At 40.2% G+C, this 21,400-nt stretch overlaps 2 protein-coding genes and 1 non-coding gene across 13 annotated transcripts in view; 2 read left to right on the top strand and 1 right to left on the bottom strand.

The window, feature by feature from the left end:
- PROS1 (protein S) overlaps nucleotides 1–8,672 on the bottom strand; it is a 101,027-nt gene extending 92,355 nt beyond the window's left edge. The window contains exon 1 of the mRNA XM_005548385.4: nucleotides 8,450–8,672. Within this exon, the coding sequence (XP_005548442.2) occupies nucleotides 8,450–8,525 (76 nt within the window). The 5' untranslated portion in view covers nucleotides 8,526–8,672. The remainder of the gene's footprint in view (nucleotides 1–8,449) is intronic.
- Nucleotides 8,673–11,805: 3,133 nt separating this feature from the next.
- LOC123571961 (U6 spliceosomal RNA) lies at nucleotides 11,806–11,912 on the top strand. The gene has a single exon (XR_006696319.2). It is a non-coding gene; the product is annotated as a U6 spliceosomal RNA (small nuclear RNA).
- Nucleotides 11,913–14,990: 3,078 nt separating this feature from the next.
- Nucleotides 14,991–21,400, top strand: part of ARL13B (ARF like GTPase 13B) — a 71,351-nt gene continuing 64,941 nt past the window's right edge. For all 11 annotated transcript variants that reach the window (XR_012431757.1, XM_005548383.3, XM_065539286.1 and 8 more), the window contains exon 1: nucleotides 14,991–15,318. Coding sequence is in view for 5 of the 11 variants with exons in the window: in XM_005548383.3 (XP_005548440.1) it covers nucleotides 15,260–15,318 (59 nt within the window). In the remaining 6 variants the exon portion in view is untranslated. The remainder of the gene's footprint in view (nucleotides 15,319–21,400) is intronic.

Here is a 21,400-nt window from a genome sequence, read left to right as displayed (position 1 = left end):
ATTGTTTTTTATAGAGTCTTGTTCCGTCACCAAGGCTGGAGTGCAGTGGCATGATCTCAACTCACTGCAGCCTACACCTCCCAGGTCCCAGCGATTCTTCTGCCTCAGCCTCCTGAGTAGCTGGAATTACAGGTGTACACCACCATGTCCAGTTAATTTTTGTGTTCTTAGTAAAGACAGGGTTTCATCATGTTGGCCAGGCTGATCCCAAACTGCCGGCCTGAAGTGATCCACCCACCTTGGCCTCCCAAAGTGCTAAAGTGCTGGGATTACAGGCATGAGCCACTGTGCCTGGCCAGAGGTCACTTTTCAACATGAGATATGGAGGGGACAAAACATCCTAACCATATCAACAGATGCTTCTCAGTGGTATACCAACATGAGCCAGATGTAGACCTAACCATATCAACAGATGCTTCTCTGTGGTATACCAACATGAGCCAGATATAGACCTCCTATAAAGCTACAGCCAAAAACTAACAAACTAACCTCTCTCAGGGGCGGTCCTGAGAGGCACTGGAGAAGCAAAACCCTCACTATGGGCAGACATATAAGTGGAATTTCTCATTGTTCACCTTGCCTACAATGAGAAATTGCCTGAGATGGTTGCAAATGGTCTTTCCAGAGGTTCAATGACTTGTAAAGAGGTAGATCACAGGCTTAGGGATGAAGTTCAAGCAAGAATTGTCCCAGAGATGAGAATGTTTGTGTTCCAGATGAACATTCACAAGACAGCCCCACACCAGAGAAGTTCTTAATAATAATGAGGTCAGAATGACCTACTTAATGACCGTCAGTTATGTTTCCTCTCAAGTCTATCTGGTGCAAGGATCACAGACTAAAAATTCTAACTGTCCAGTAGGCAGCATAATTTGGAAGGAAGATAATTTGATTAAAGACAATGGGAGATGCTCAGCATTGTGGTAAACTGAAGAGGTCACATTCTATCTAAAGAAGGCAGCTCACCACACCTGTAATCGCAGCATTTGGGGAGGCCAAGGCAGGCGGATCACAATGTCAGGAGTTCAAGACCAGCCTGGCCAACATGGTGGAACCCCATCTCTACTAAAAATGCAAAAATTAGTTGGGCGTGGTAGCACAGCCTGTAGTCCCAGCCACTCGGGAGGTTGAGGTAGGGTGATAGAGCGAGACTCTGTTTCAACAAAAAAAGAGAAGAAGGCAGCTCACAATCAGCTTGAGCTGAATCTTACCATGTTGGGATGTGGGCCAGTGTTGTCAGATATTCCTTTGTTTTTCAAGAGAAGCCATAAAACCAGATGTTGACATGAAGTGTTCCAATTTTTGATATGTATGAGGGCCAAACACAGAAGTTTATAGGCCACATATGGCCTTCGGGATGCCCTCAGTCTAATGTTTATCCAATGTTTATTTAAAAAGGCAGTCACAGTGGCAAGGATGGAGGCTACACATTGGCCACACTGGATCTGCCAAATGAACTTTCCTTCACTAGGGCCCACCCAGACTCTCGCTATCAAAGTAAAAACACCAAGTTTGTCTGCAGGATTGCTATTCCTTGAGCTGCTGAAAGTTGAACGTATTACAAAGTTCAATCAGATATCTGGTGGATTGTTGATTAAGAAGGGCTCTTCCATCATGGAGGAGCAGCATAGGTAGACACACTTTCTGGGATTTTATTTTTCTGTCAGCACAACTATTGGTAGACTTATTCAATGCTTTATGCTAAGCCACACGACACTACATCTAAGGAATTAACACCACAATTAAGAAAACAAATCAGTGGAATGATTTTAGTTTTCCTTGGCCTTACTGTATATCCTAATATCTGGAAGGAGCTAACCTTACGGAATGATGAACTGACCAATTATTGAGGGCTCACTCACTGTAAGACACAACTATCTTTGTTGTTGTAAGACAACACTACAACTATCTTTGTTGTTGTAAGACAACACTATCTTTCAAAATATGGTTTTTAAAAATGTGGTATGTTCTCTGTACCAGCAATCATTAAAATATAGTGCTATCTGGGCATAGTGGCTCACGCCTGTAATCCCAGCACTTTGGAAAGCTGAGGCCAGAGAATCCCTTGAGTCCAGGAGTTCAAGATCAGCCTGGGAAACATAGCAATATCTCATCTCTATTAAAAATCAAAAAGGGCCGGGCGCAGTGACTCAAGCCTATAATCCCAGCACTTTGGGAGGCCGAGACGGGCGGATCACGAGGTCAGGAGATCGAGACCATCCTGGCTAACCCGGTGAAACCCTGTCTCTACCAAAAAAAAAAAACAAAAACAAAAACCTAGCCGGGCGAGGTGGCGGGCACCTGTAGTCCCAGCTACTCGGGAGGCTGAGGCAGGAGAATGGCGTAAACCCGGAAGGCGGAGCTTGGAGCTTGCAGTGAGCTGAGATCCGGCCACTGCACTCCAGCCTGGGCGACAGAGCGAGACTCCGTCTCAAAAAAAAAAAAAAAAAAAATCAAAAAGAACATTAGCTGGTAATGGCATGCATCTATAGTCCCAGCTATTTGGGCGGCTGAGGTGGGAGGATCACTTGAACCCGGGAGGTCAAGGCTACAGTGTGACATGATTGTGCTACTGCACTCGTCCAGCCCATGCAACAGAATGAGGCCCTGTCTCAAAAAAAAAAAAAAAAAAAAAAAAAAAGATTGTAGGTTGGTCCAATAGTACTGAGTTATCAGAGCTTCTTAATATTAGTATCAGTAACCCCCAACTGGCAAATTTGACTGGCTTAAAATAAAATAAAATAAAATACAGCGCTATTTTACTAAAGCCGAAATACACAGATCAGGAATAAAAAGAAAAAGGAAAGAAGTACATGTCATGATATGATGTTTAATGACTGTTATGGGCTGACCCCAAAAGATGCTGAAGTCCTAATCCCCTCGTACCTGTAAATATGACTTTATTATAAAATAGGGTCTTTGCAGATGATCAAATTAAGATGAAGTCATTAGGGTAGGCCTTAATCCAGTGAGGCTTGTGCCCTTATAAAAAGGGGAAATGTGGGCACAGAGACAGACATGTACAGAGGGAAAACGATGTGAAGACACAGGAATAATGCCACCCAAGAGCCAAGGAACATCTGAGGTTACCAGGAGCTAGCAGAAAGCATGAAACATATTCTCCTCTCACAGCCCTCAGAAAAAACCAACCTTCCTGATACCTTGATTTTGGACTTCTAGACTTCAAAATCCTGAGACCATAACTTTCTGTTGTTTAAACCACCCACTTTGTGGTATTTTATTATGGCAGTCCTAGGGGACTAATACAGTTACCTAATCTCAAATTTTTTACATTCTGTCCTCACAACTGCATTCTGCTCACCTACAAATTTGGAAACCAAGAATGGTCTCCAAGGAATACATTCACTAGGGAACCTAACATATTTTCCACTGAATTACAAGCTAAGACTGCTGTGTTGCCATTTGAAGCTCTTTACCTGCTGGGGGGAAAAAAAAAAAAAAAAAAAAAAACCAAAAAAAAAAAACCAACCAACCAACCAAACAAACAAAAACAATAATAAGAGGATTATGTTAAAAGGAAGACAATAATCCAGGCAAAATAGTGTTGTTGCCAGACACTAATCAGGGTTAGGTGTGAAACCCCTCCAGGATGACTACTGTCCACAGGTGATATAGGAAAAGAAACAATGGATGGACCATCCACAGGTAGGGACAATAAGGGCTCAGATTCTTCCTGATTATGCTATGGTTCATCTTATTGAGCAAACACAAACACGAGGCCCTTGCATCCTGAGGGCAAGAGAGCTACGAAATGGATAGGGAAACAGTCATAAATACCAGCTCATGCTTGCAACCAATGGGAGACAGGCAAGCCCTAAATCCATTACCTGCATTCCCTTGCCTACATTTTTGGTTTTTTTTTTGCTTTTGTTTTCTTTATTTCTTTTTCTTTTTCTTTTTTTTTTTTTGCATATAAGATGTATTGGTACACTATAATGTATCATTTTACCCATAAATCTTAGCACAGAAATACAGGAATCATGGTCATCACTCGATGATACCTAGGAAATGGGAGCCTCAAGCCTTCCTCTCTGGATGTGGTGCCTGGAACCAATCGAGGGAAGGGTTCTTTCTCTGTGCAGTAGTCATTTGCATTATATTAGATAAATATTTTCAAATGGTGTGTATGGAAAGAAGGGCAAGTGTATATGTTAGACAGCCAATAATTAGAATATGTAGACTTTTCTTATTTCTGTGTCCTTCCCAGCATCCATTCTTTTGTGGGAACTGTTCTTCCATCACTCTATGCAATTCTAGTGAGCTGTCAATCACAGGACTCCAGTGCCAGGCTAAGCCAAAATGATCAGGGTCTCCTAGGAATTTGAACTGTTCAGAGACACACAGGACTGGAAGACAGAATTGAGTCATCTGATTGGCAGCTCCTAAAGTACTGTCACATGAGTTCCCACTGTATAGATCACCTAAATGTTCACATTCCTGGCTTCTGTAGGCCTGGTTGTTCAGCTAGCCATTCAGTAGCCTTCCAATAAATTATTCAACGGCTCCTTCCTTCCTTCCATTCTTTTTCCTTTTCCTTTTTTCTTTCCTTTAGTTAGCCAGAGTTCATTACTGTTGCTTATAGGCAAAGAATACTGTATTATCAGGCATAATATTTTGAAGGTTTAAGTATGTATATAGATCCCTCAAGCTGCAAAGATATAAACTTGGTGAACAGAAAAGGCCTATTGTTTCTTAGCATCGAATTAATAGTAGGAGAATATGGCATAGGGTTTGATGTTGTATTGCTGTACATTAGAAATTGTTTCTAACTCTGCCAGCACAAACTCCAACTATAATCTAACCTTGATAAAATCTCTCCATCAGCGCAACATTTTGGACTTTTTAGTGAAGATAATTTAAGAAAAGACAAGGCTTCGTACATAGTAAACGGAATAGTTAGAGAAGGAAAGAAAAGGGTACAAAAGAGGGGGAAAATATGAGTCAGTAGTGTCTAGAGTAGCCTGCACTCACCCAGGGTGGCAGTCTAGATAAGACCAAAGGGACATCCTCTTTCTCCTATTTCCCCTCACCACATGCCTTAAGTGGGAAATGATTAAAATATGTAGACAGTATCTATTTTATTTTCATTATTTTTGGAGACAGGATCTCACTCTATCACCCAGGCTGGAGCGCAGTGGCATAATCATGCTCACTGCAACCTCAACCTCCTGGGCTGAAGTGACCCTCCCACCTTAGACCCCTGAGGAGCTGGGCCTACAAGTGTGTACCAACACATCCGGCTAATTTTTTTTTTTTTAATGTCTTTTATAGAGACAGGGTCTCACTATGTTGCTCAGGCTGGTCTTGAACTCCTGGCTTCATGCGATCCTTCCTCCTCAGTCTCCCAAAGTGCTGGGATTACAGGCGTGAGCACCCATGACTGGGTGACAGTATATATGTTAAATAGAGAGATTCTCATCCCTCTCTCTGATACATATATGTATGTATATATATTATATGTAGTCTGGAAAATTAGTTAATATCTCTGAACAATTTCTTTTTTTATTTTTAAACAAATAAGTTGAATTAGATTATTTCTAATAACTATTCCTAAAATAAAACTATGATTTGTAAATGTTTTTCTTTAAATCACAACTATAAGCCAGCCATGGTGGTGCATACCTATAGTCCCAGATACTCAGGAGGCTGATTGGAGGATTGCTTGAGGTCAGGAGTTCAAAGCTGTAGTACCTGTGAATAGTCACTGCACTCCAGTCTGGGCAAGATAGCGAGACTTTTTTTAATCACAAAAATATTTTTTTTAATGGTCCATAGCTTTCTATGGCCTAAACAATGAATTATAGGCTGGGTGTGGTGGCTCACACCTGTAATCCCAGCACTTTGGGAGGCCAAGGCAGCAGGATCACTGGAGGTCAGGAGTTCAAGATCATCACTGGAGGTCAGGAGTTCAAGACCATCACTGGAGGTCAGGAGTTCAAGACCAGCTTGGCCAACATGGTGAAACCCTGTCTCTACAAAAAATACAAAAATTCGCTGGGTGTGGTGGTACATGCCTATAATACCAGCTACTTGGGAGGCTGAGGTGGGAGGATGACTGTAATACCAGCTACCCAGAACGTGGAGGTTGCAGTGAGCTGGGATCATACCACTGCACTCCTGCACTCCAGCCTGGGCAACAGGGTGAGACTCCATCTCTAAATAAATAAATAAATAATTCTAAGTAAGGGACTACACAATGAATTACAAATAAAATATTTATAACTCTAATTATATCTCAAATTTAAAATCATTTAGAGGCTGGGCGCGGTGACTCTCACCTGTAATCTCAGCACTTTGGCCAGCCAAAGTAGGCAGGCCGCTTGAACTCAGGAGTTCAAGACCAGGCTAGGCAACATGGCAAAACACCAACTCTACCAAAAAAAAAAAAAAAAATACACACAGACACACACACAAATTAGCTGGGCATGGTGCCAGATGCCTGTTGTTCCAGCTACTCAGGAGGCTGAGCTGGGAGGATCCCATGAGCCCGGGAGGCGGAGGTTGCAGTGAGCTGTGATCATGCCACTGCACTCCAGACTTAGTGACAGAGCCAGACCGTCTCAAAAAACAAGTAAATAAGTAAAAATAAAGTAAAATTAAATCATATGGATTAAAAACATCACATCGATATCTAAATTTCCTCTTTAGTAAACCACAGATGACTTTTAATCCAATTAAGCAATCAAAAACTTTTTAACTGAAGGCATTATGGGGCCAATTATTCTTTATGTGATATACTTGAAGAATTAATTTGTCTGCTCTATCAGTGTTTATATATATAACAAGTGTAATTCTGCATATGTTTCTATATAATACACACACACAAACCCATATAATTTTTACCTCTGCCTAGATTCAGTCAAAATGTAACAATCTCTACAAAAAGAAAAGGCCTAGCAAATTTCTATGATGACAAGGAGTTAAGTGTGGCAAGCTACTTTGCCTTTCTCCTCTCCAAAACACTAGCTAGGAAGCAAATATTTAATTGTCCTGATGAACTATATAGGTAATAAGCACCTGGAGTTACAAATTGGCTTAATGATAGGGGTTTGAATGCTGAAGTTTTGCAGTTGTAGCTCTTTAGTGTAAGTTCAAAAAATAATGTTTTAGTCCCAAGTTAGATTTTTAAAGTACTGCATTCATCCTGATGACTAATAGAAACTAGTGGAATGTTAGCAAATTGATATATAATTCTCTAGAAATTTCCATCTTCGAAAAGTTTACTTTGGGGCTCTAGGCTCCTAAAAGTTATTTGTAATTTAGAGTTCTCACTCCCGTTCCAATCCCTAAAAATAAAACATAAAACAAGAAGGCATTTTTGGCCAGGCGTGGTGGCTCATGCCTGTAATCCCAGGATTTTGGGAGGCCGAGGCGGGTGGATCACCTGAGGTCAGGAGTTTGAGACCAGCCTGGCCAACATGGTGAAACCCCGTCTCTAGTAAAAATACAAAAAAAAAAAAAAAAAAAAATATTAGCTGGGTGTTCAGGCAGGCACCTGTAATCCCAGCTGCTCTGGAGGCTGAGGCATGAGTATCACTTGAACCCGGAGGCGGAGGTTGCAGTGAGTGGAGATGGAGTCACTGCCCTCCAGCCTGGGCAGCAGAGCAGTCCCTCTCAAACAAATAAAAAGGCATTTTTATTCAACAAACACGCTTACAACTTTAGAAAACAAATTAACTGACCACTAAAAGGTACTAATTGCCTTGCTATTCGTTATATATTTTTCAGAGAAAACTTAATATCCTGTCTTGAACCCGGGCATAAAGACGTAAAGAACCTGAAACACAAAGATAAAGAATTCATGCCACCACCTCAGATCAGTGGCACATAGTGTTAAAAAATCCTCAGTACAAACGATCTGAGAAATAGAATACAGTATTTAACAGTCCTTTTGATTTCAGGGTTAGAAAGTGACATATACCTACTGCTATACAAACTCTCAGTCATCCTAAAACAGGTCGTTAATATGAGACAAGCAAACCAAGCTCAAAGTCCAGAAATTGCAAAAGGGAGGTAGGTTTCAGGAGACCGGTGCAGGTTGGGGGCAGGCGCCTGGACAAAGGGAAAACACAGTGTGTTACCTTTTCTTCCCTACTCATATACTAGAATCTGCTCATCCTGACTGGGAACTTCAGCTTTGAAGGGAAACGGGCAGGTGTTCTCATCCCTCCATTGATACTTAGTGTCAACTAGGTTCTTACATCTGTACTGTAGGCAATACATTCTCGCAACTGTGCAGATAGTGATCCTGCCCCACCATCACACTGTTTGCTCTATCCACGGCTGTTTCATGCGCTGGGTGTCTGTCGGTACTTACTGGAAACTTTCTAGGAGGCTGCAGTTCTAGAGAAGAAAATCCTACTAACCAGGGCAGGTAGTTCAGTCGACAATGCTAGGGAAGGGAGAAGAGACGCTACTGATTACTCACAGTTTGCCTCTGAGACGGGAAGCACTAGGAGGAGATACGCCAGCAGCGCCCCGCAGCGCCCACCCAGGACCCTCATTTCGAAGCGCGCGGAGGCGCGGGCGGGGACGGTGGCGCGTCGCGGCGGGGACCGGAGCGCTGGGCGCCGCGGAGCTGCGAGCTTGTGCGCCTCGGTCTGAGCAGTGCTGCGCGGCGGCGCCTGCGACCCAGCGAGCCTCGGCGGAACAGCCGGGGGCGGAGGGGACCGCCCGCTCCCAGCCCCCAGCCCGAGAGGGGAAGTGATAACAAGGACATTTCCAGGAAGCTTTTCGGAGCTGGGGGATGGGCTCTAGTGTTGGAGGCCTAGTAAACACTGCCGAGACATCCTTCCTCACCAGCCCCCTAGTTGCTGCTTTTCGTTCCTTTCCTCCACAGTGTGAAGTTTCCGAAGGGGAAGGGGTGGGGAACGCAGTTCTCTGACTGGTCAAGAGAACTTCCAGGGTTCAAGAGGACAGGATCGCTAGGTTCAAAAGGAGAAATAGTGAGACACTGACTTGTCCCTGAAAATATTAACCAAAACCTGGAACTCAATGAGGACTTTAGGAAGAACTATGGTGATAGTAAAAGTAAATGGGGTCATTTTGATCATATGTTTTTTTTGGTCTTGTATGCCATACAGGCATACAAAAATTATAAAGAATATGAAGAAAAGAAGAGAATATTAGAATAATCTGCCTTAAAAAAAATCTTGCTCCTCTAAAGACTTCAGTTGAAAGTGAATATCTATACATCTACCTATTTATTAATTTAATTTTTTTTTTTTTTTTTTTTTGAGACAGAGTCTCACTCTGTCGCCCAGGATGCAGTGCAGTGGCCCAATTTCGGATCACTGCAACCTCCACCTCCCGGGTTCAAGTCATTCTCCGGTCTCAGCCTCCTGAGTAACTGGGATTACAGGCAACCGCCACCATGCCTGGCTAGTTTTTTTGTATTTTTAGTAGAGACAGAGTTTCACCATGTTGGCCAGGCTGGTTCTGAACTCCTGACCACAAGGGATCCACCTGCCTCGGCCTCCCAAAGTGCTGGGATTACAGGCGTGAACCACCGCACCTGGCCTTATTTATTTATTTATGTGAGACAGGGTCTCACTGGGTTGCCCAGACTGGAGTGCAGTGGTGTAATCATAGCTCACTGCAGCCTCAAACTTCTGGGCGCAAACAATCCTCCTGCCTCAGTCTCCTGAGTACCTAGGACTACAGTCACACACCACTCTGCCAGGCTAATTTTTAATTTTTTTTTTTTTTTTTTTGGTAGAGATGGTATCTTGCTGTGTTGCCCAGGCTGGTCTGGAACTCCTGACCTCAAGTAGTCCTCTTGCCTTGGCCTCCTAAAGCTTTGTGATTATAGGGGTGAGCCACTTCTCCAGGCCTGAATATCTTTTTAACACCACAAATTTCATCACACTGCCAGTAATAATTATCAGCACTGAAAATTATGTGTCCTGCATTATAATGTCAAACTTTGTAAAACCATCTGGAATCTATTAATATACAATTTGATAATATGTCTTTGGATAAAATTCTGGGTTTTTAATTAATCTCAGAAGTGAACTTTGTGAAAGTGATATCTGGCTTTAGCTCAATATGAATTGACACTTGGTAATCTCATTTAGCCAAACTTTGGTTTTGATACAGACCTTAATATACAATTAAAAGTTGTCCAAAATTTAACTTTTAATCTAATCTCATTCATAATCTTAATGCCATCATTTTATCCAGTTTTACACTTCTCCATATCATCTTCTACCAACATAGTGTCTAATTTACTTATTATTTATATTTATTATCCACTTCATCTGTCTTCACCAGTAGAATGTAAGATTCATTAGGGCAGGAATTTTTAAAGGTTTTGTTCACAACTATATTATTAGTGCTTAGAACAGCGACTGGTACGTAAACATTTCATTCAGTTTAATTCAACAATGTGTGCCTGGGAATATTTATGCCAAAATGTCAACAATTATCCTGAAATGACAATGTTAACTAGAATCATAGCAGCATAACTCTTTTCATCATTCAGAATAAACCAGATTACACACTAAAAAGCCAGAAAATTAGTGTTTTAGATAACAAGTGTTTATTTCTTGCTCATTGGAAGTCTACTACAAGTCTGCATGACTTTCCAGGTAACTATCTTCCATGTGTTAACTCAGCAATTCATACTGCTTTGATTTTACAGTCTCTCAAAGTCAACATAGTCTTCTACAATTACCATTGCAAGAAAAGAGAGAACATTGAGAATTGTGCCCCAGCTCTTAAATAGTTTTACCAAGAAGTGACATACCACTTCCATTTCATTAGACAAAGCAAGGCATGAGGTATGCCTGACTTGAAGAGGGTGGGAATATCTGTTATTTCATGTACCTGTAAGGAAAGAGAACTAGACATGGTGAGCAGCACTTATGGCTACAAAACCACTTAAGATATTCAAAAACTAAGAGTCAGCTTTGCTAAGGGACTGCATGTTGGCACCAGGAATGCTCGGTAATGTTATCACTAGCAGAACTGGGGAAGGCAAGAAGTAGAGCAGGTGCTTTAATAGTATTGTTTCATTATGACATGGCTGAGAAAAATAAAATGAATTACTGGCCCAGGCGACTGTGTGTATGGAGTATGCATGTTCTCCCCACGTCTGCATGGGTTTTCTCCAGGTGCTCCAGCTTCCTCCCACATCTGAAAGATGTGCATGTTAGGTGAATTGGTATGTATAACCTGTCCCAGTCTGAGTGTGGGCGTGTATGAGAGCACCCTGTGATAGAATGGTGTCCTGTCGAGGGCTAGTCCTCACCTTTTACCCTGAGATGCCACCTATGTCCCTGAACTGGAATAAGTGGACAAATAATTATCTTAGTTGTCATTAATCTTTCTTAAATGTATGTATAGCTCACATTTATTTCAACGTTTACTATTGCTAGGGTTTTCATCTTTATTTTGAAGTTTCGTGATGTTTTTGTGACCAGAAATGTACCATAGGAACTTAATTCTGGTTTATATCAATTTGTCTATGGTAAAATTGGTTTTATTATATGCTATTTTGTTTAAAATGGTAGTTTCTAAGAAACTCTGGATGAAGACAAATGAGAATTTACTGCAAAACTGGTGTTGAGTATATATTTGTAAAAAACAGTACTGAGTATGGTTCCAAAAATGCTCAAGAAACATACACATCGCAAGACCCTTCAGTCACAGAAGTAATAATCAATTTCCACAAGAGAACATGTTTTAAAAAAGAAAAGCAGAGGGAAAAGGTCCTATCTTAGAGGTTACATACAGAAAGCCAGAGGAGGAATGGCCAGGGAGCTCAGAAGAGAACCAGGGGTAGTGCTCACTTCGGCAGCACATGTACTACAATTGGAACAATACAGAGAAGATTAGCATGGCCCCTGCGCAAGGATGAGATGCAAATTCATGAAGCGGTCCATACTAAATTTAAAAAATGAAGAAGAGAACCAGGGTAGGGCAGTGCAGGGCATAACTGTGAAAGACCAAGATAGGAAACAGTTTTAGAAAAGTTAACTATATTGTATATATTAAATAATAGAAAAGAGAGCTGATTTGGTAATTAGGAAGATATAAATTATATCAAAAAATACGTTTTCAGTAGTTAGATGGGACAGAAACCCAATCATAGTAAATGGATCAAAGAGTGAATACAAACAATATAACTTTAGGGTTTGCAAGACACTAGTTTAAGAAAGCGAGTCATGAAAGTAGAATCAGCAGAAACAGTCCTAAATTGGCTTGGAGTTAAGGGAGCATTGCAGTCTCATCCTGTCCTGCTCTCCTATCTCCCACCATGGATATTTGGAGGTAGGAGGAAACATACCATAAGTGTTTATGGGACAGGGGACACCAACTTTAAAATCTGCTATCTATTGTTTATCGGAAATTACACTTAAGCTTCATTTCTCTCATTTCACCATCTTAGCAACCTGGCAAAGTAGGTATTTTAATTTCCATGTTATAGATAGGGTTGTTGGAGCTCAGAAAAAGTTATCCCAAAATAAAGGCCTTGGAAGCAAAGTTTCTGTCTCTAACTTTCTGTTCCCCATCTCTTGCACCTCATTCTCCCCCTAAGCAAGCCATAGAAACTATAATTCCTCTTTTTCCAGGTGCAGTTACAGAAACCACAACCCCCTTTCCCCAAAGCCAGCCACAAACCCCAAAATATTACTCTAACCTTCTTCCTTTCCGTGAAAGACCTGCCCATAAATAAATTCTTTGACCTGCATTGTTTGATAGTACGTCTTAAGACTCCCATTCTAGAAAGCGTCCTAACCCAGACCTTGGAAGAAGCAATGCTGAACAGTTAGGTCGAGAGGAATCTGAACAGACAGGACTTGCTGAGTTTCTTCACATAGTCTCTTCTTATTAGGGCATATCCTTTTTGACCAATAAGAGTTCTACATGGCTTTTCATTCTTCATCGAACCCAAGTGTAAAAATGGGTAGTTTTCCCCGTATCTTTGCATCTCCATTTGCAAGGCTCCCATGTCACATAAAACTTGGATTAAATAAATTTGTTATGCTTTTCTCTTGCTATTCTATCTTTTTGTTATATGAGTGTTGGCTGTGACTATTAAGATGAGAAGAGAAGGTATCACTCCCTTTGTTCCCCATAAGGCACAGTATTTTGGAGACAGCAAGCTGTATGAGATGTATATAAATTTGAATTAAAATTACATGAGGCTGGGTGCCATGGCTCATGCCTGTAATCCCAGCACTTTGAGGCAGGTGCATCATTTGAGGCCAGGAGTTCGAGACCAGCCTGGGCAGCATGATGAAACCCCATTTCTACAAAAAAATACAAAAATCAGCTGGGCATGATGGCACACATCTGTAGTCCCAGCTACTTGGGAGGCTGAGGCGGGAGGATCACTTGACCCCAGGAGGCAGAGGTTGCAGTGAGTGGAGATCATGCCACTGCACCCCTGCCGGGGTGACAGAGGGAGACTCTGTCTCAAAAACAGAACAAAACAAAACAAAGTTACATGAGTTAGTAAAGGACAGAGAGTAATTTAAAATCTATATCTATCTTAGTTTCAAATCATTATATTCCCCATGAATACACTGGGATTCTCAGTGCCTTCTATCCTTTTATCAGGATTTGATAATATTTATTTAAGTAGAAAATGGACACACAGATCCCTACATATTGTGCATAATTTTTTTCCCTACAGAAATTTCCTTGTCATTTCTTATTCTCCAAAGAATATAAAAGAAATGCAAATATTACATTCCTCTTTAAAAAATAAACCATTACAAAATAGTCAAGAGATAATAATCTTCATCTTGCAGAAATCAAATAGCCAGCAATTTATGTACCTAAAAATCCCGAAACAAACATACATCAAATGGTTATTTATTTATTTATTTATTTATTTATTTATTTATTGTTGAGATGGAGTCTCGCTCTGTTGTCCAGGCTGGAGTGCAGTGGCGAGATCTCATCTCACTGCAACCTCCGCCTCCCGGGTTCAAGCGATTCCCCTGCTTCAGCCTCCCGCGTAGTGGAACTACAGGCGCGTGCCACCACACCCGGCTAATTTTTCTTTCTTTCTTTCTTTTTTTTTTTTTTTTTTTTTTTTTTTTTTTGTATTTTTAGTAGATACGGAGTTTCATCGTGTTAGCCAGGATGGTCTGGATCGCCTGGTCTCGTAATCCGCCCGCCTCGGCCTCCCAAGGTGCTGGGATTACAGGAGTGAGCCACCGCGCTGGCCCCAAATGGTTATCTTTGAGAGGTCCTGTGAGATCTCATTTTCTTCATCTTGTTTCTTTTTAGTATTTTTCACATTTTCTACAACAAATGCATTTTTCTTTTGTAATCACAGTCCCCCCTACAACAAATATCATACAATTCCATTTCACATATGTAACAGTGATAAATATTTTAGAGATTAAGGCTTCACTCTTATCTGACCTATTGAGAAAATTTAGCAAGCGAATTTCCCCCTTGTCTTTAACTTATAAGAATTGCCCCAGTGTGTTGTTCCTGTAGTTATGCTGCCTAAGTTGGCCAGAATCCTGGAGGGTTCCCATCCCTGCGCAAAAACAAACAAACAAACAAACAAAAAATAAAAAAAAAAGAGAAAAAGAAAAAGAAAGAAAAGAAAGAAAAAGAGAAAACCCATGTACAAGACCTGAGATCTCTGAATCTCAGTTGGGGACACTGGAGAAAGAAAAGGAACAGCACCATGGATTGGCAACACATTTTGTATAGGTATAAAGATAGGCCTTTCTGGAGATTTGTCCTGGATCCTCCAGCTTATCTCCGGACGCTCCGGTTGCCTAGTTACGAGAACTAGCTACCTCGAGCTCCGCCTCCTTCTTCTAGAGTACTCCCCTTTCACCTTTCCTGGTCTCCCGCAGGGGCGGGTAGCCAGGACTCTTCAGCCACTCAGAGGCCTCCACCGCAGGACCTCAACCGATGATTGGAGGAGTGCAGTACGGGCGTTTCCTGGGGAACGCCTTACGCGCCTCGAAGTAACGTCAGCACGTCGACGCGGGGCTTTTCTTCAGCCGGGTCCCGCTAACTCGGCTACGGTGTATCTGCGTCTTTGGCCAGGCTGTTTTTTGGCTAAGAGAGCAGTCGTCGCGGACCGGCGCTGTTAGCAGGGCTTAGTGCTCTGACTGGCCGCCTTGACCTCCCTCCCGGCTTTTCCTTCCGACTTATCCACTTTAGGGGCGTGTCGGAGTGGCGGAGACCCCCGGGGAAGAGCGGGGTGCCGGTGTCCGCTCCGGGCTCGGATGGGAAGTGGCGGGAGGAGCGATCCGGGATGTTCAGTCTGATGGCCAGTTGCTGCGGTTGGTTCAAGCGGTGGCGGGAGCCCGTCAGGTAGGCTGGAGCCAGCTGTCCCGGCGATCCTAGGGGTTGGGGATGGCTGCGCCCCAGGGGCGGGGCGCCGCCTGTTCCCCGCGCCTGCAAGAGTCTGTCCCAGGCCGCAAGGGATGCTTTCATTCCCAGGGTGTCCCGGGAGGGAGAGATTGGAGGATGTAGCGTTTCTGTCTGGTCCACTTTACGTTACGATTGACAGTGCTTATCGTTGTTATATTTTAAATAGGTTTGAATTTGTTAAAAAGTGTGTGTGTGTGTATGTGTGTGTGTGTGGAATTGAAAACTATCCGTTGTGTGTTTTTCTTCTGAAGCTTTTGTACTGGAAGTTCTTTTAAAAAGAGGGGGACATGGAATATAGTTTTCATAATATGCGCACATTCCATTCCAACTTACACCTCCACACACCCCCACACAGTTGTATTTGAGCACGTGGGCTTGAAATCTGGCTCCACTACTTAATAATTATATGACTCAACCATTTTGGCCCCACCTTTCTTAAATATTAAACGAGAGTGATAATACTCTGTGCTTTAGAAATATTGTATTCAATGAGAACAAGTGATGGATAGTGTTTTCTTAACTGTAATGTAGCTTCCACTTTTCATACGGTCTCTAGTAAAACATTTTAATTGAAAGGGTCCACTTTTTAACATTTCATTTTGCAATGCTAGAAGTGTTAATAATTAGCACCTGTTACTTGATATTCATTCATTCAACAAATATTTATTAAGACAATACCTTGTGCCAGGTGCTGTCTTAGGAAATAATCAGTGAAATTGATGCTTTTGAAACTGAGGCCTAACCTGTAAAGAAACCTCGTGTTTGTTATATAAATAATGTTGACTTTTCATAGTTCTAGTCTGGAATTGGGCCAAGGATAAGATAAAGCAATTGTTAACATTTTAAGTATATTTGCCAAGAGAATGAACTGTCCTTTAAAGAATGAATCTGAAAAGCTACACTGACACATTATAATGGAAAATACATGTCTAGGTTGGAAAAAAAGTAACTTTAAATGAAACTAAAGATTCGTCCTGATTATTAGCTCTTAACTGAATTTGAATGTTTTAAATATAAGTGGTAAGATCAACTCTGTAAGTCAAAGATGGGCTGGATTTGGTGGCTCACGCCTGTAATCCCAGCACTTTGGGAGGCCGAGGCTGTTGGATCTTTGGAGCTCTGGGATTCGAGACCAGCCTGGGGAATATGGCGAAACCCCGTTTCTACAATAAAATAAACGGCGCGGTGACGCGCACCTGTAGTCCCAGCTACTCTGGAGGCTGAGTCAGTAGGATCACTTGAGCCCGGGAGGCGGAGGTTGCAGTGAGCCGATATCGCTCCACTGCCTGGGTTACACAGTGCAACCCTGTCTCAAAAAAAAAAAAAAAAAAAAAAAAAAAAGAAAAGAAAGGTCAAAGAGTGGTTTTAGGTGTATAGATTCTGATTTTTTTGTTTTAATTATATTCTGGTCTAATTTCAAAGTATCTACTAAGACTTGAGGGTCATTCCTAATAGTTGGCGCCTCATTTTCCATCGTGTCTGCTTTTAAGAAATGTATTTGGTTTCTATTGAAGGCATATAACTTACGTTCTTTTATCTAAGAACAGTGAAAACGTGTAATTCGAAGGAGTGTTCAATTTAATTCATCATTCTTAGTCTTTGCTTTCCTTAGCAGCTTTTGTGTATATACGCTCTGGAATGATTTGTTTAAAGAAAAGACAGAGTTCAGAGAAAGGAGAATGTATTGATTTCCAAGTAGAACAGATAATTGAATTTTCTTAATAAAGCATTAGTAAAATTTAGCGGCATAACCCAGCTTGTATTTTCTTCTTTAGTAAGTACCATCTAAATTTGTCCTGTCCGGTAGGGTAACAACGAGCTACATGTGGCTGTTGAGCGTTTGAAATGTGGCTAGTCTGAATTGAGATGCTGTAAGTGTATGTTTAATACATAGTGCGCTTTGAAAGATTATGCAAAAAAGTCAGCATCTTATCAGTCTGTTAAAAGTTTGATTACATGTTGAAATGATAACTTTTGCATATGTTAGATTAGATAATATATTAGAATTAACCTTTTTTTTTACTTTTTAAAAAATGAGATTACTAGAGAATTTCAATGTATATGTGGCTTATATTACATTTCTTCTGGACCTTACTGTTCTAGATCATAGTCTAATATAAAGGACGTAGGTAAACATCTCAATTTGGATAACTGTCAAAGGATTTGAAAACAAGTTGGATTACACCTATCTTCTAAGTCCTTTTGTTCAATGCCTGATTTATAACAGTGGCTGAATAAATATTTGCCAAATATTGTATGTAGTTTGATTTTTCTTAGTAATAGTCATCCTTACGTAAATAACATTAGCAAGTAGTTCCATTTATTTTACTGGAATAAATGAGAGGTGAGCAAGCTAATTTTAAAAACAAAATTTTGTGCTTTTATGGTATTCTCTATTTTTTCAACAGAAATTGCCTGTTTGATTATTATGTATTTGTTTTCTGTAGAATTTCTTATTAAGATTCCTCTTCATGTTTATATTTTATGAAGATATCCTGACAAATGTGAGTGAATTTGTAAAAGAGATGATGATGGTTATTAATACATTATATTTGAGATTACTTTGCAGATCTGTTTAATATATTTTGTACCCATTGTATTTACCCACCACTCCTCACTTAGATCCTCTCCTAGTGAGCATATTATTCCAGACATTGGAATCAGGGATTAGATTTGTGTGATAAGGACAAGGCAGGAGTCGGAGATCAAGTGTTAAGGCACCAGTCTAGGTCAGGAGTCAAGATCTTATAAAAGTTTAAGGCTTGATCCCCCTTAGTGGAGTACTGAACCCCACTTATTTGGGGTTTGGTATGGCCCCATTCATGAATTTTGGTTCAGTTTGGTATGGCTCCATTCATGAATCAATGAATGTGGAAGTAAACTCTTGAAACTTTTATTGTTCCTAAGTTTGTCTTTTAAAAATATGTTACCAAATTGCTCCTCAGAAAGGATTAAAAAAATAAAATAAAACACCGTTTCTACTCCTACCAACAGGGCATTGGAGTGCCTTTTTCACTGAGAAAATCAGGAGTCATCAGTTTTTCATCTTCTTCAGGTTACAGGGGAACCTTTCCGCTTTGAGTTTCTGTTTTTGTTGTTGTTGTTGTTGTTGTTTTTGATTACTAGGAAGATTAGCTTTTTTTTCCTTGAACATTTGTGTTTTTCTCAGCAATTGTCCATTGGATTCCTGTTATGTTTTTTCTATTGGGGCAGGTGTGTTTTCCTACTGAATTTTTAAAAAGAAATTTTAAGTGTTTATCATAGCTACTGTTTCTCTGTAGTACAATTGACACTTAAACAACACAGGGTTTAGGGGCACTGAACCCGGCCTTGCCAGCACAGTCAGAAATCCACGTATAACTTTTGACTTCCCAAAAACTTAATTACTAATAGCCTCCTGTTGACTAGAAACCTTACTGATAACGTGAATAGTCAGTTACCACAGATTTTTTATATTATATGTATAATTTATTGTTATCTTAAAGTTAGAGGAAAGGAAATGTTAAGAAAATCATAAGGGACTGGGCGGAAAATCAGGCCTGTAATCCCAGCACTTTGGGAGGCCGAAGTGGGCGGATTACTTGAGGTCAAGAGTTCAAGACTAGCCTGGCCAACATGGTAGAAACCCTGTCTCTATTAAAAATACAAAAATTAGCTGGGCGCGGTGGCGGGTGCCTGTAAATACCAGCTACTCGGTAGGCTGAGGCAGGAGAATCACTTGAACCTGGGAGATGGAGGTTGCAATGAGCCGAGATCGTGCCACTGCACTCCAGCCTGGGCGACAGAGCAAGACTCTGTCTCAAAAAAAAAAAAAAAAAAAAAAAAATATATATATATATATATATATATATATGGAAGAAAAAATGTATTAACTATTAAGTAGAAGCGGATCATCATAAAGGTCTCCATCCTTATCCTCTTCCCTTTGAGTAGCCTGAGGAGAAAGAGGAAGAGGGGTTGGTCTTACTGTCTCAGGGATTGCAGAGGCAGAAGAGGTGGACATGGAGGCTAGGGGGGCAGAGGCAGGAGAGGAAGGCACACGTGTAACTTTCATTAAACAAAAATTTGTGTATAAGTAGAACTGTGCAGTTCAAACGTGTGTTGTTCAAGGGTCAGTTGTATAATGTTGCAAGTATTTTCTTTCCATTTGTTATATTTTCAAATTTTTGTGATTTTTATATATAAACATTTAAAATTTTTGAATTCAGGCTGGGTGTGGTGGCTCACACATGCAATCCTAGTGCTTTGGGAAGATTGCTTGAGCCTAGGAGTTTGAAATCAGCTTGGGCAATATAGTGAGACCCCATCCCTACAAAACAATTTTTTAAAAATTAGCCATACGTACTGGCATGTGCCTGTAGTCCGAGGTACTTGGGCTGAGGCAGGAGGATGGCTTGAGCCCCAGAGGTGGAGGCTGCAGTGAGCCAAGGTTGCCCCACTGCAGCCTAGCCTGGGCGAAAAAGTGAAACCCTGTCTCAATCAATCAATCAATCAATCAATAAGACTAAATAAAAATTTTAAATTCAGATATATTACTTTTTCAGTGTAATGTTTAGAAAGTTCATCAGCATTCCAATATTACATTCACATATACTTTTTTCTAGTACTTTTATATTTTAATTTTTAACATTAAAAAATTTTAATCTGTTGCAATTTATTTAGCCTATAGGGAGCAGCCTTCATCTTGAGTACAGGACACAAGGTCTGTGAAGCTATGATGCTCAGTAAATCTCTGGGCCTTACAGCAGATTCTAACCCTTACACATTCTCATCTACACATTTTGAGCTCCTGTTATTTGTAACATAGCATCTAGGTGATGAAATATTGCGTGTAAAATACAATGATTGAATATGCAAGAGTTGAAAGATGATTTTTAAGATTTTTAACAAGAATCAGGAAAGAGGATTTTAGAAGGGGTGTAATTTTACCTGGGTCTTGAAGAAATTTATGCAACAAATTTTGCATACAAATTTTGGCAACAAAATTCTTTGTTTATATAAAAATATACATGTTATATAACTCCTTATATATTATGTATATATAACAAAAAATATTTTTACTGTTATTTAATCAAAAGGAAGATATAATAAGTACCATATGCCTGCCAGGTTTTATAAATTTTAATCTTTAGTCATCATATTTCAATTTTAATAAGTAGGTAACAAATCCTTGAAACTTCCTGCCCCCTATTCATCTCCTCCCTTTCTTCCACAGAGTTAACCTTTAATTGGAACTGATTTCTTGTCCATCCATGTTTTTTCAGCATCACAATACAACCTATCAAAGCTTTACTTCAAATTTATTAGTAAATTGTTGTTTGCTATGGCCAAGTCTAAAATAAGATATTCAAATGTTACAGTACACAACGTTTCTAGTGGTCTGTTTGTCCTCTTTGCTATGAACTTTTTCATTGAGGGAATACTTAACTCCCTAATACCATCATTCTTGGCCTAAATAAATATAACTATAAATCTAGACCATTTATAGAAATTGCTGAGTTCTTAATTTTCTAATTAACCTGTACATACAGATTAGTGAGGATTATCTATTGTACTGTATGATGAACTGGAATATTTTACATCTCTTTTTATCCCTCTAGTTCTAATTGATTATGCATAGTAAGAATTTTAGAATTTTAAGATAGAAAAGGACCTAGAGACACTCTTATTTTACCCTCTTATATTTTAGAGATGAAAAAATGGATGCTAAGAATTTGACTTGATCAAGGCTTTAAAGCAGGCTGTGAACCCAAGTTTGGCCTTCTCACTATTTATTCATACTCAATAAATTTAGATAATGATTTTGCTATAATATGGGGTTCTAGATCTGAATCGAAATGTCAGAAAATAGCGTACTTCTGCAATAAAATCACACTTTTTTCAATACATTTTTTCATTCTATCAATTTGTCGTATAGTGATTCTTTAAAATTCTCACATATGTATCACAAAACCCTGTTCTGAAGTCTTTTTTGTATATGTATTTGTTACTTTTAGAATTTATATGTTAATGTTAAAATTTA

This window comes from Macaca fascicularis, chromosome 2 (genome assembly GCF_037993035.2).
Source record: "Macaca fascicularis isolate 582-1 chromosome 2, T2T-MFA8v1.1".
Lineage (NCBI taxonomy): Eukaryota > Metazoa > Chordata > Mammalia > Primates > Cercopithecidae > Macaca > Macaca fascicularis.
Note: the sequence above shows the minus strand (reverse complement) of the source record. Positions and strands in the feature narration are given on the sequence as shown.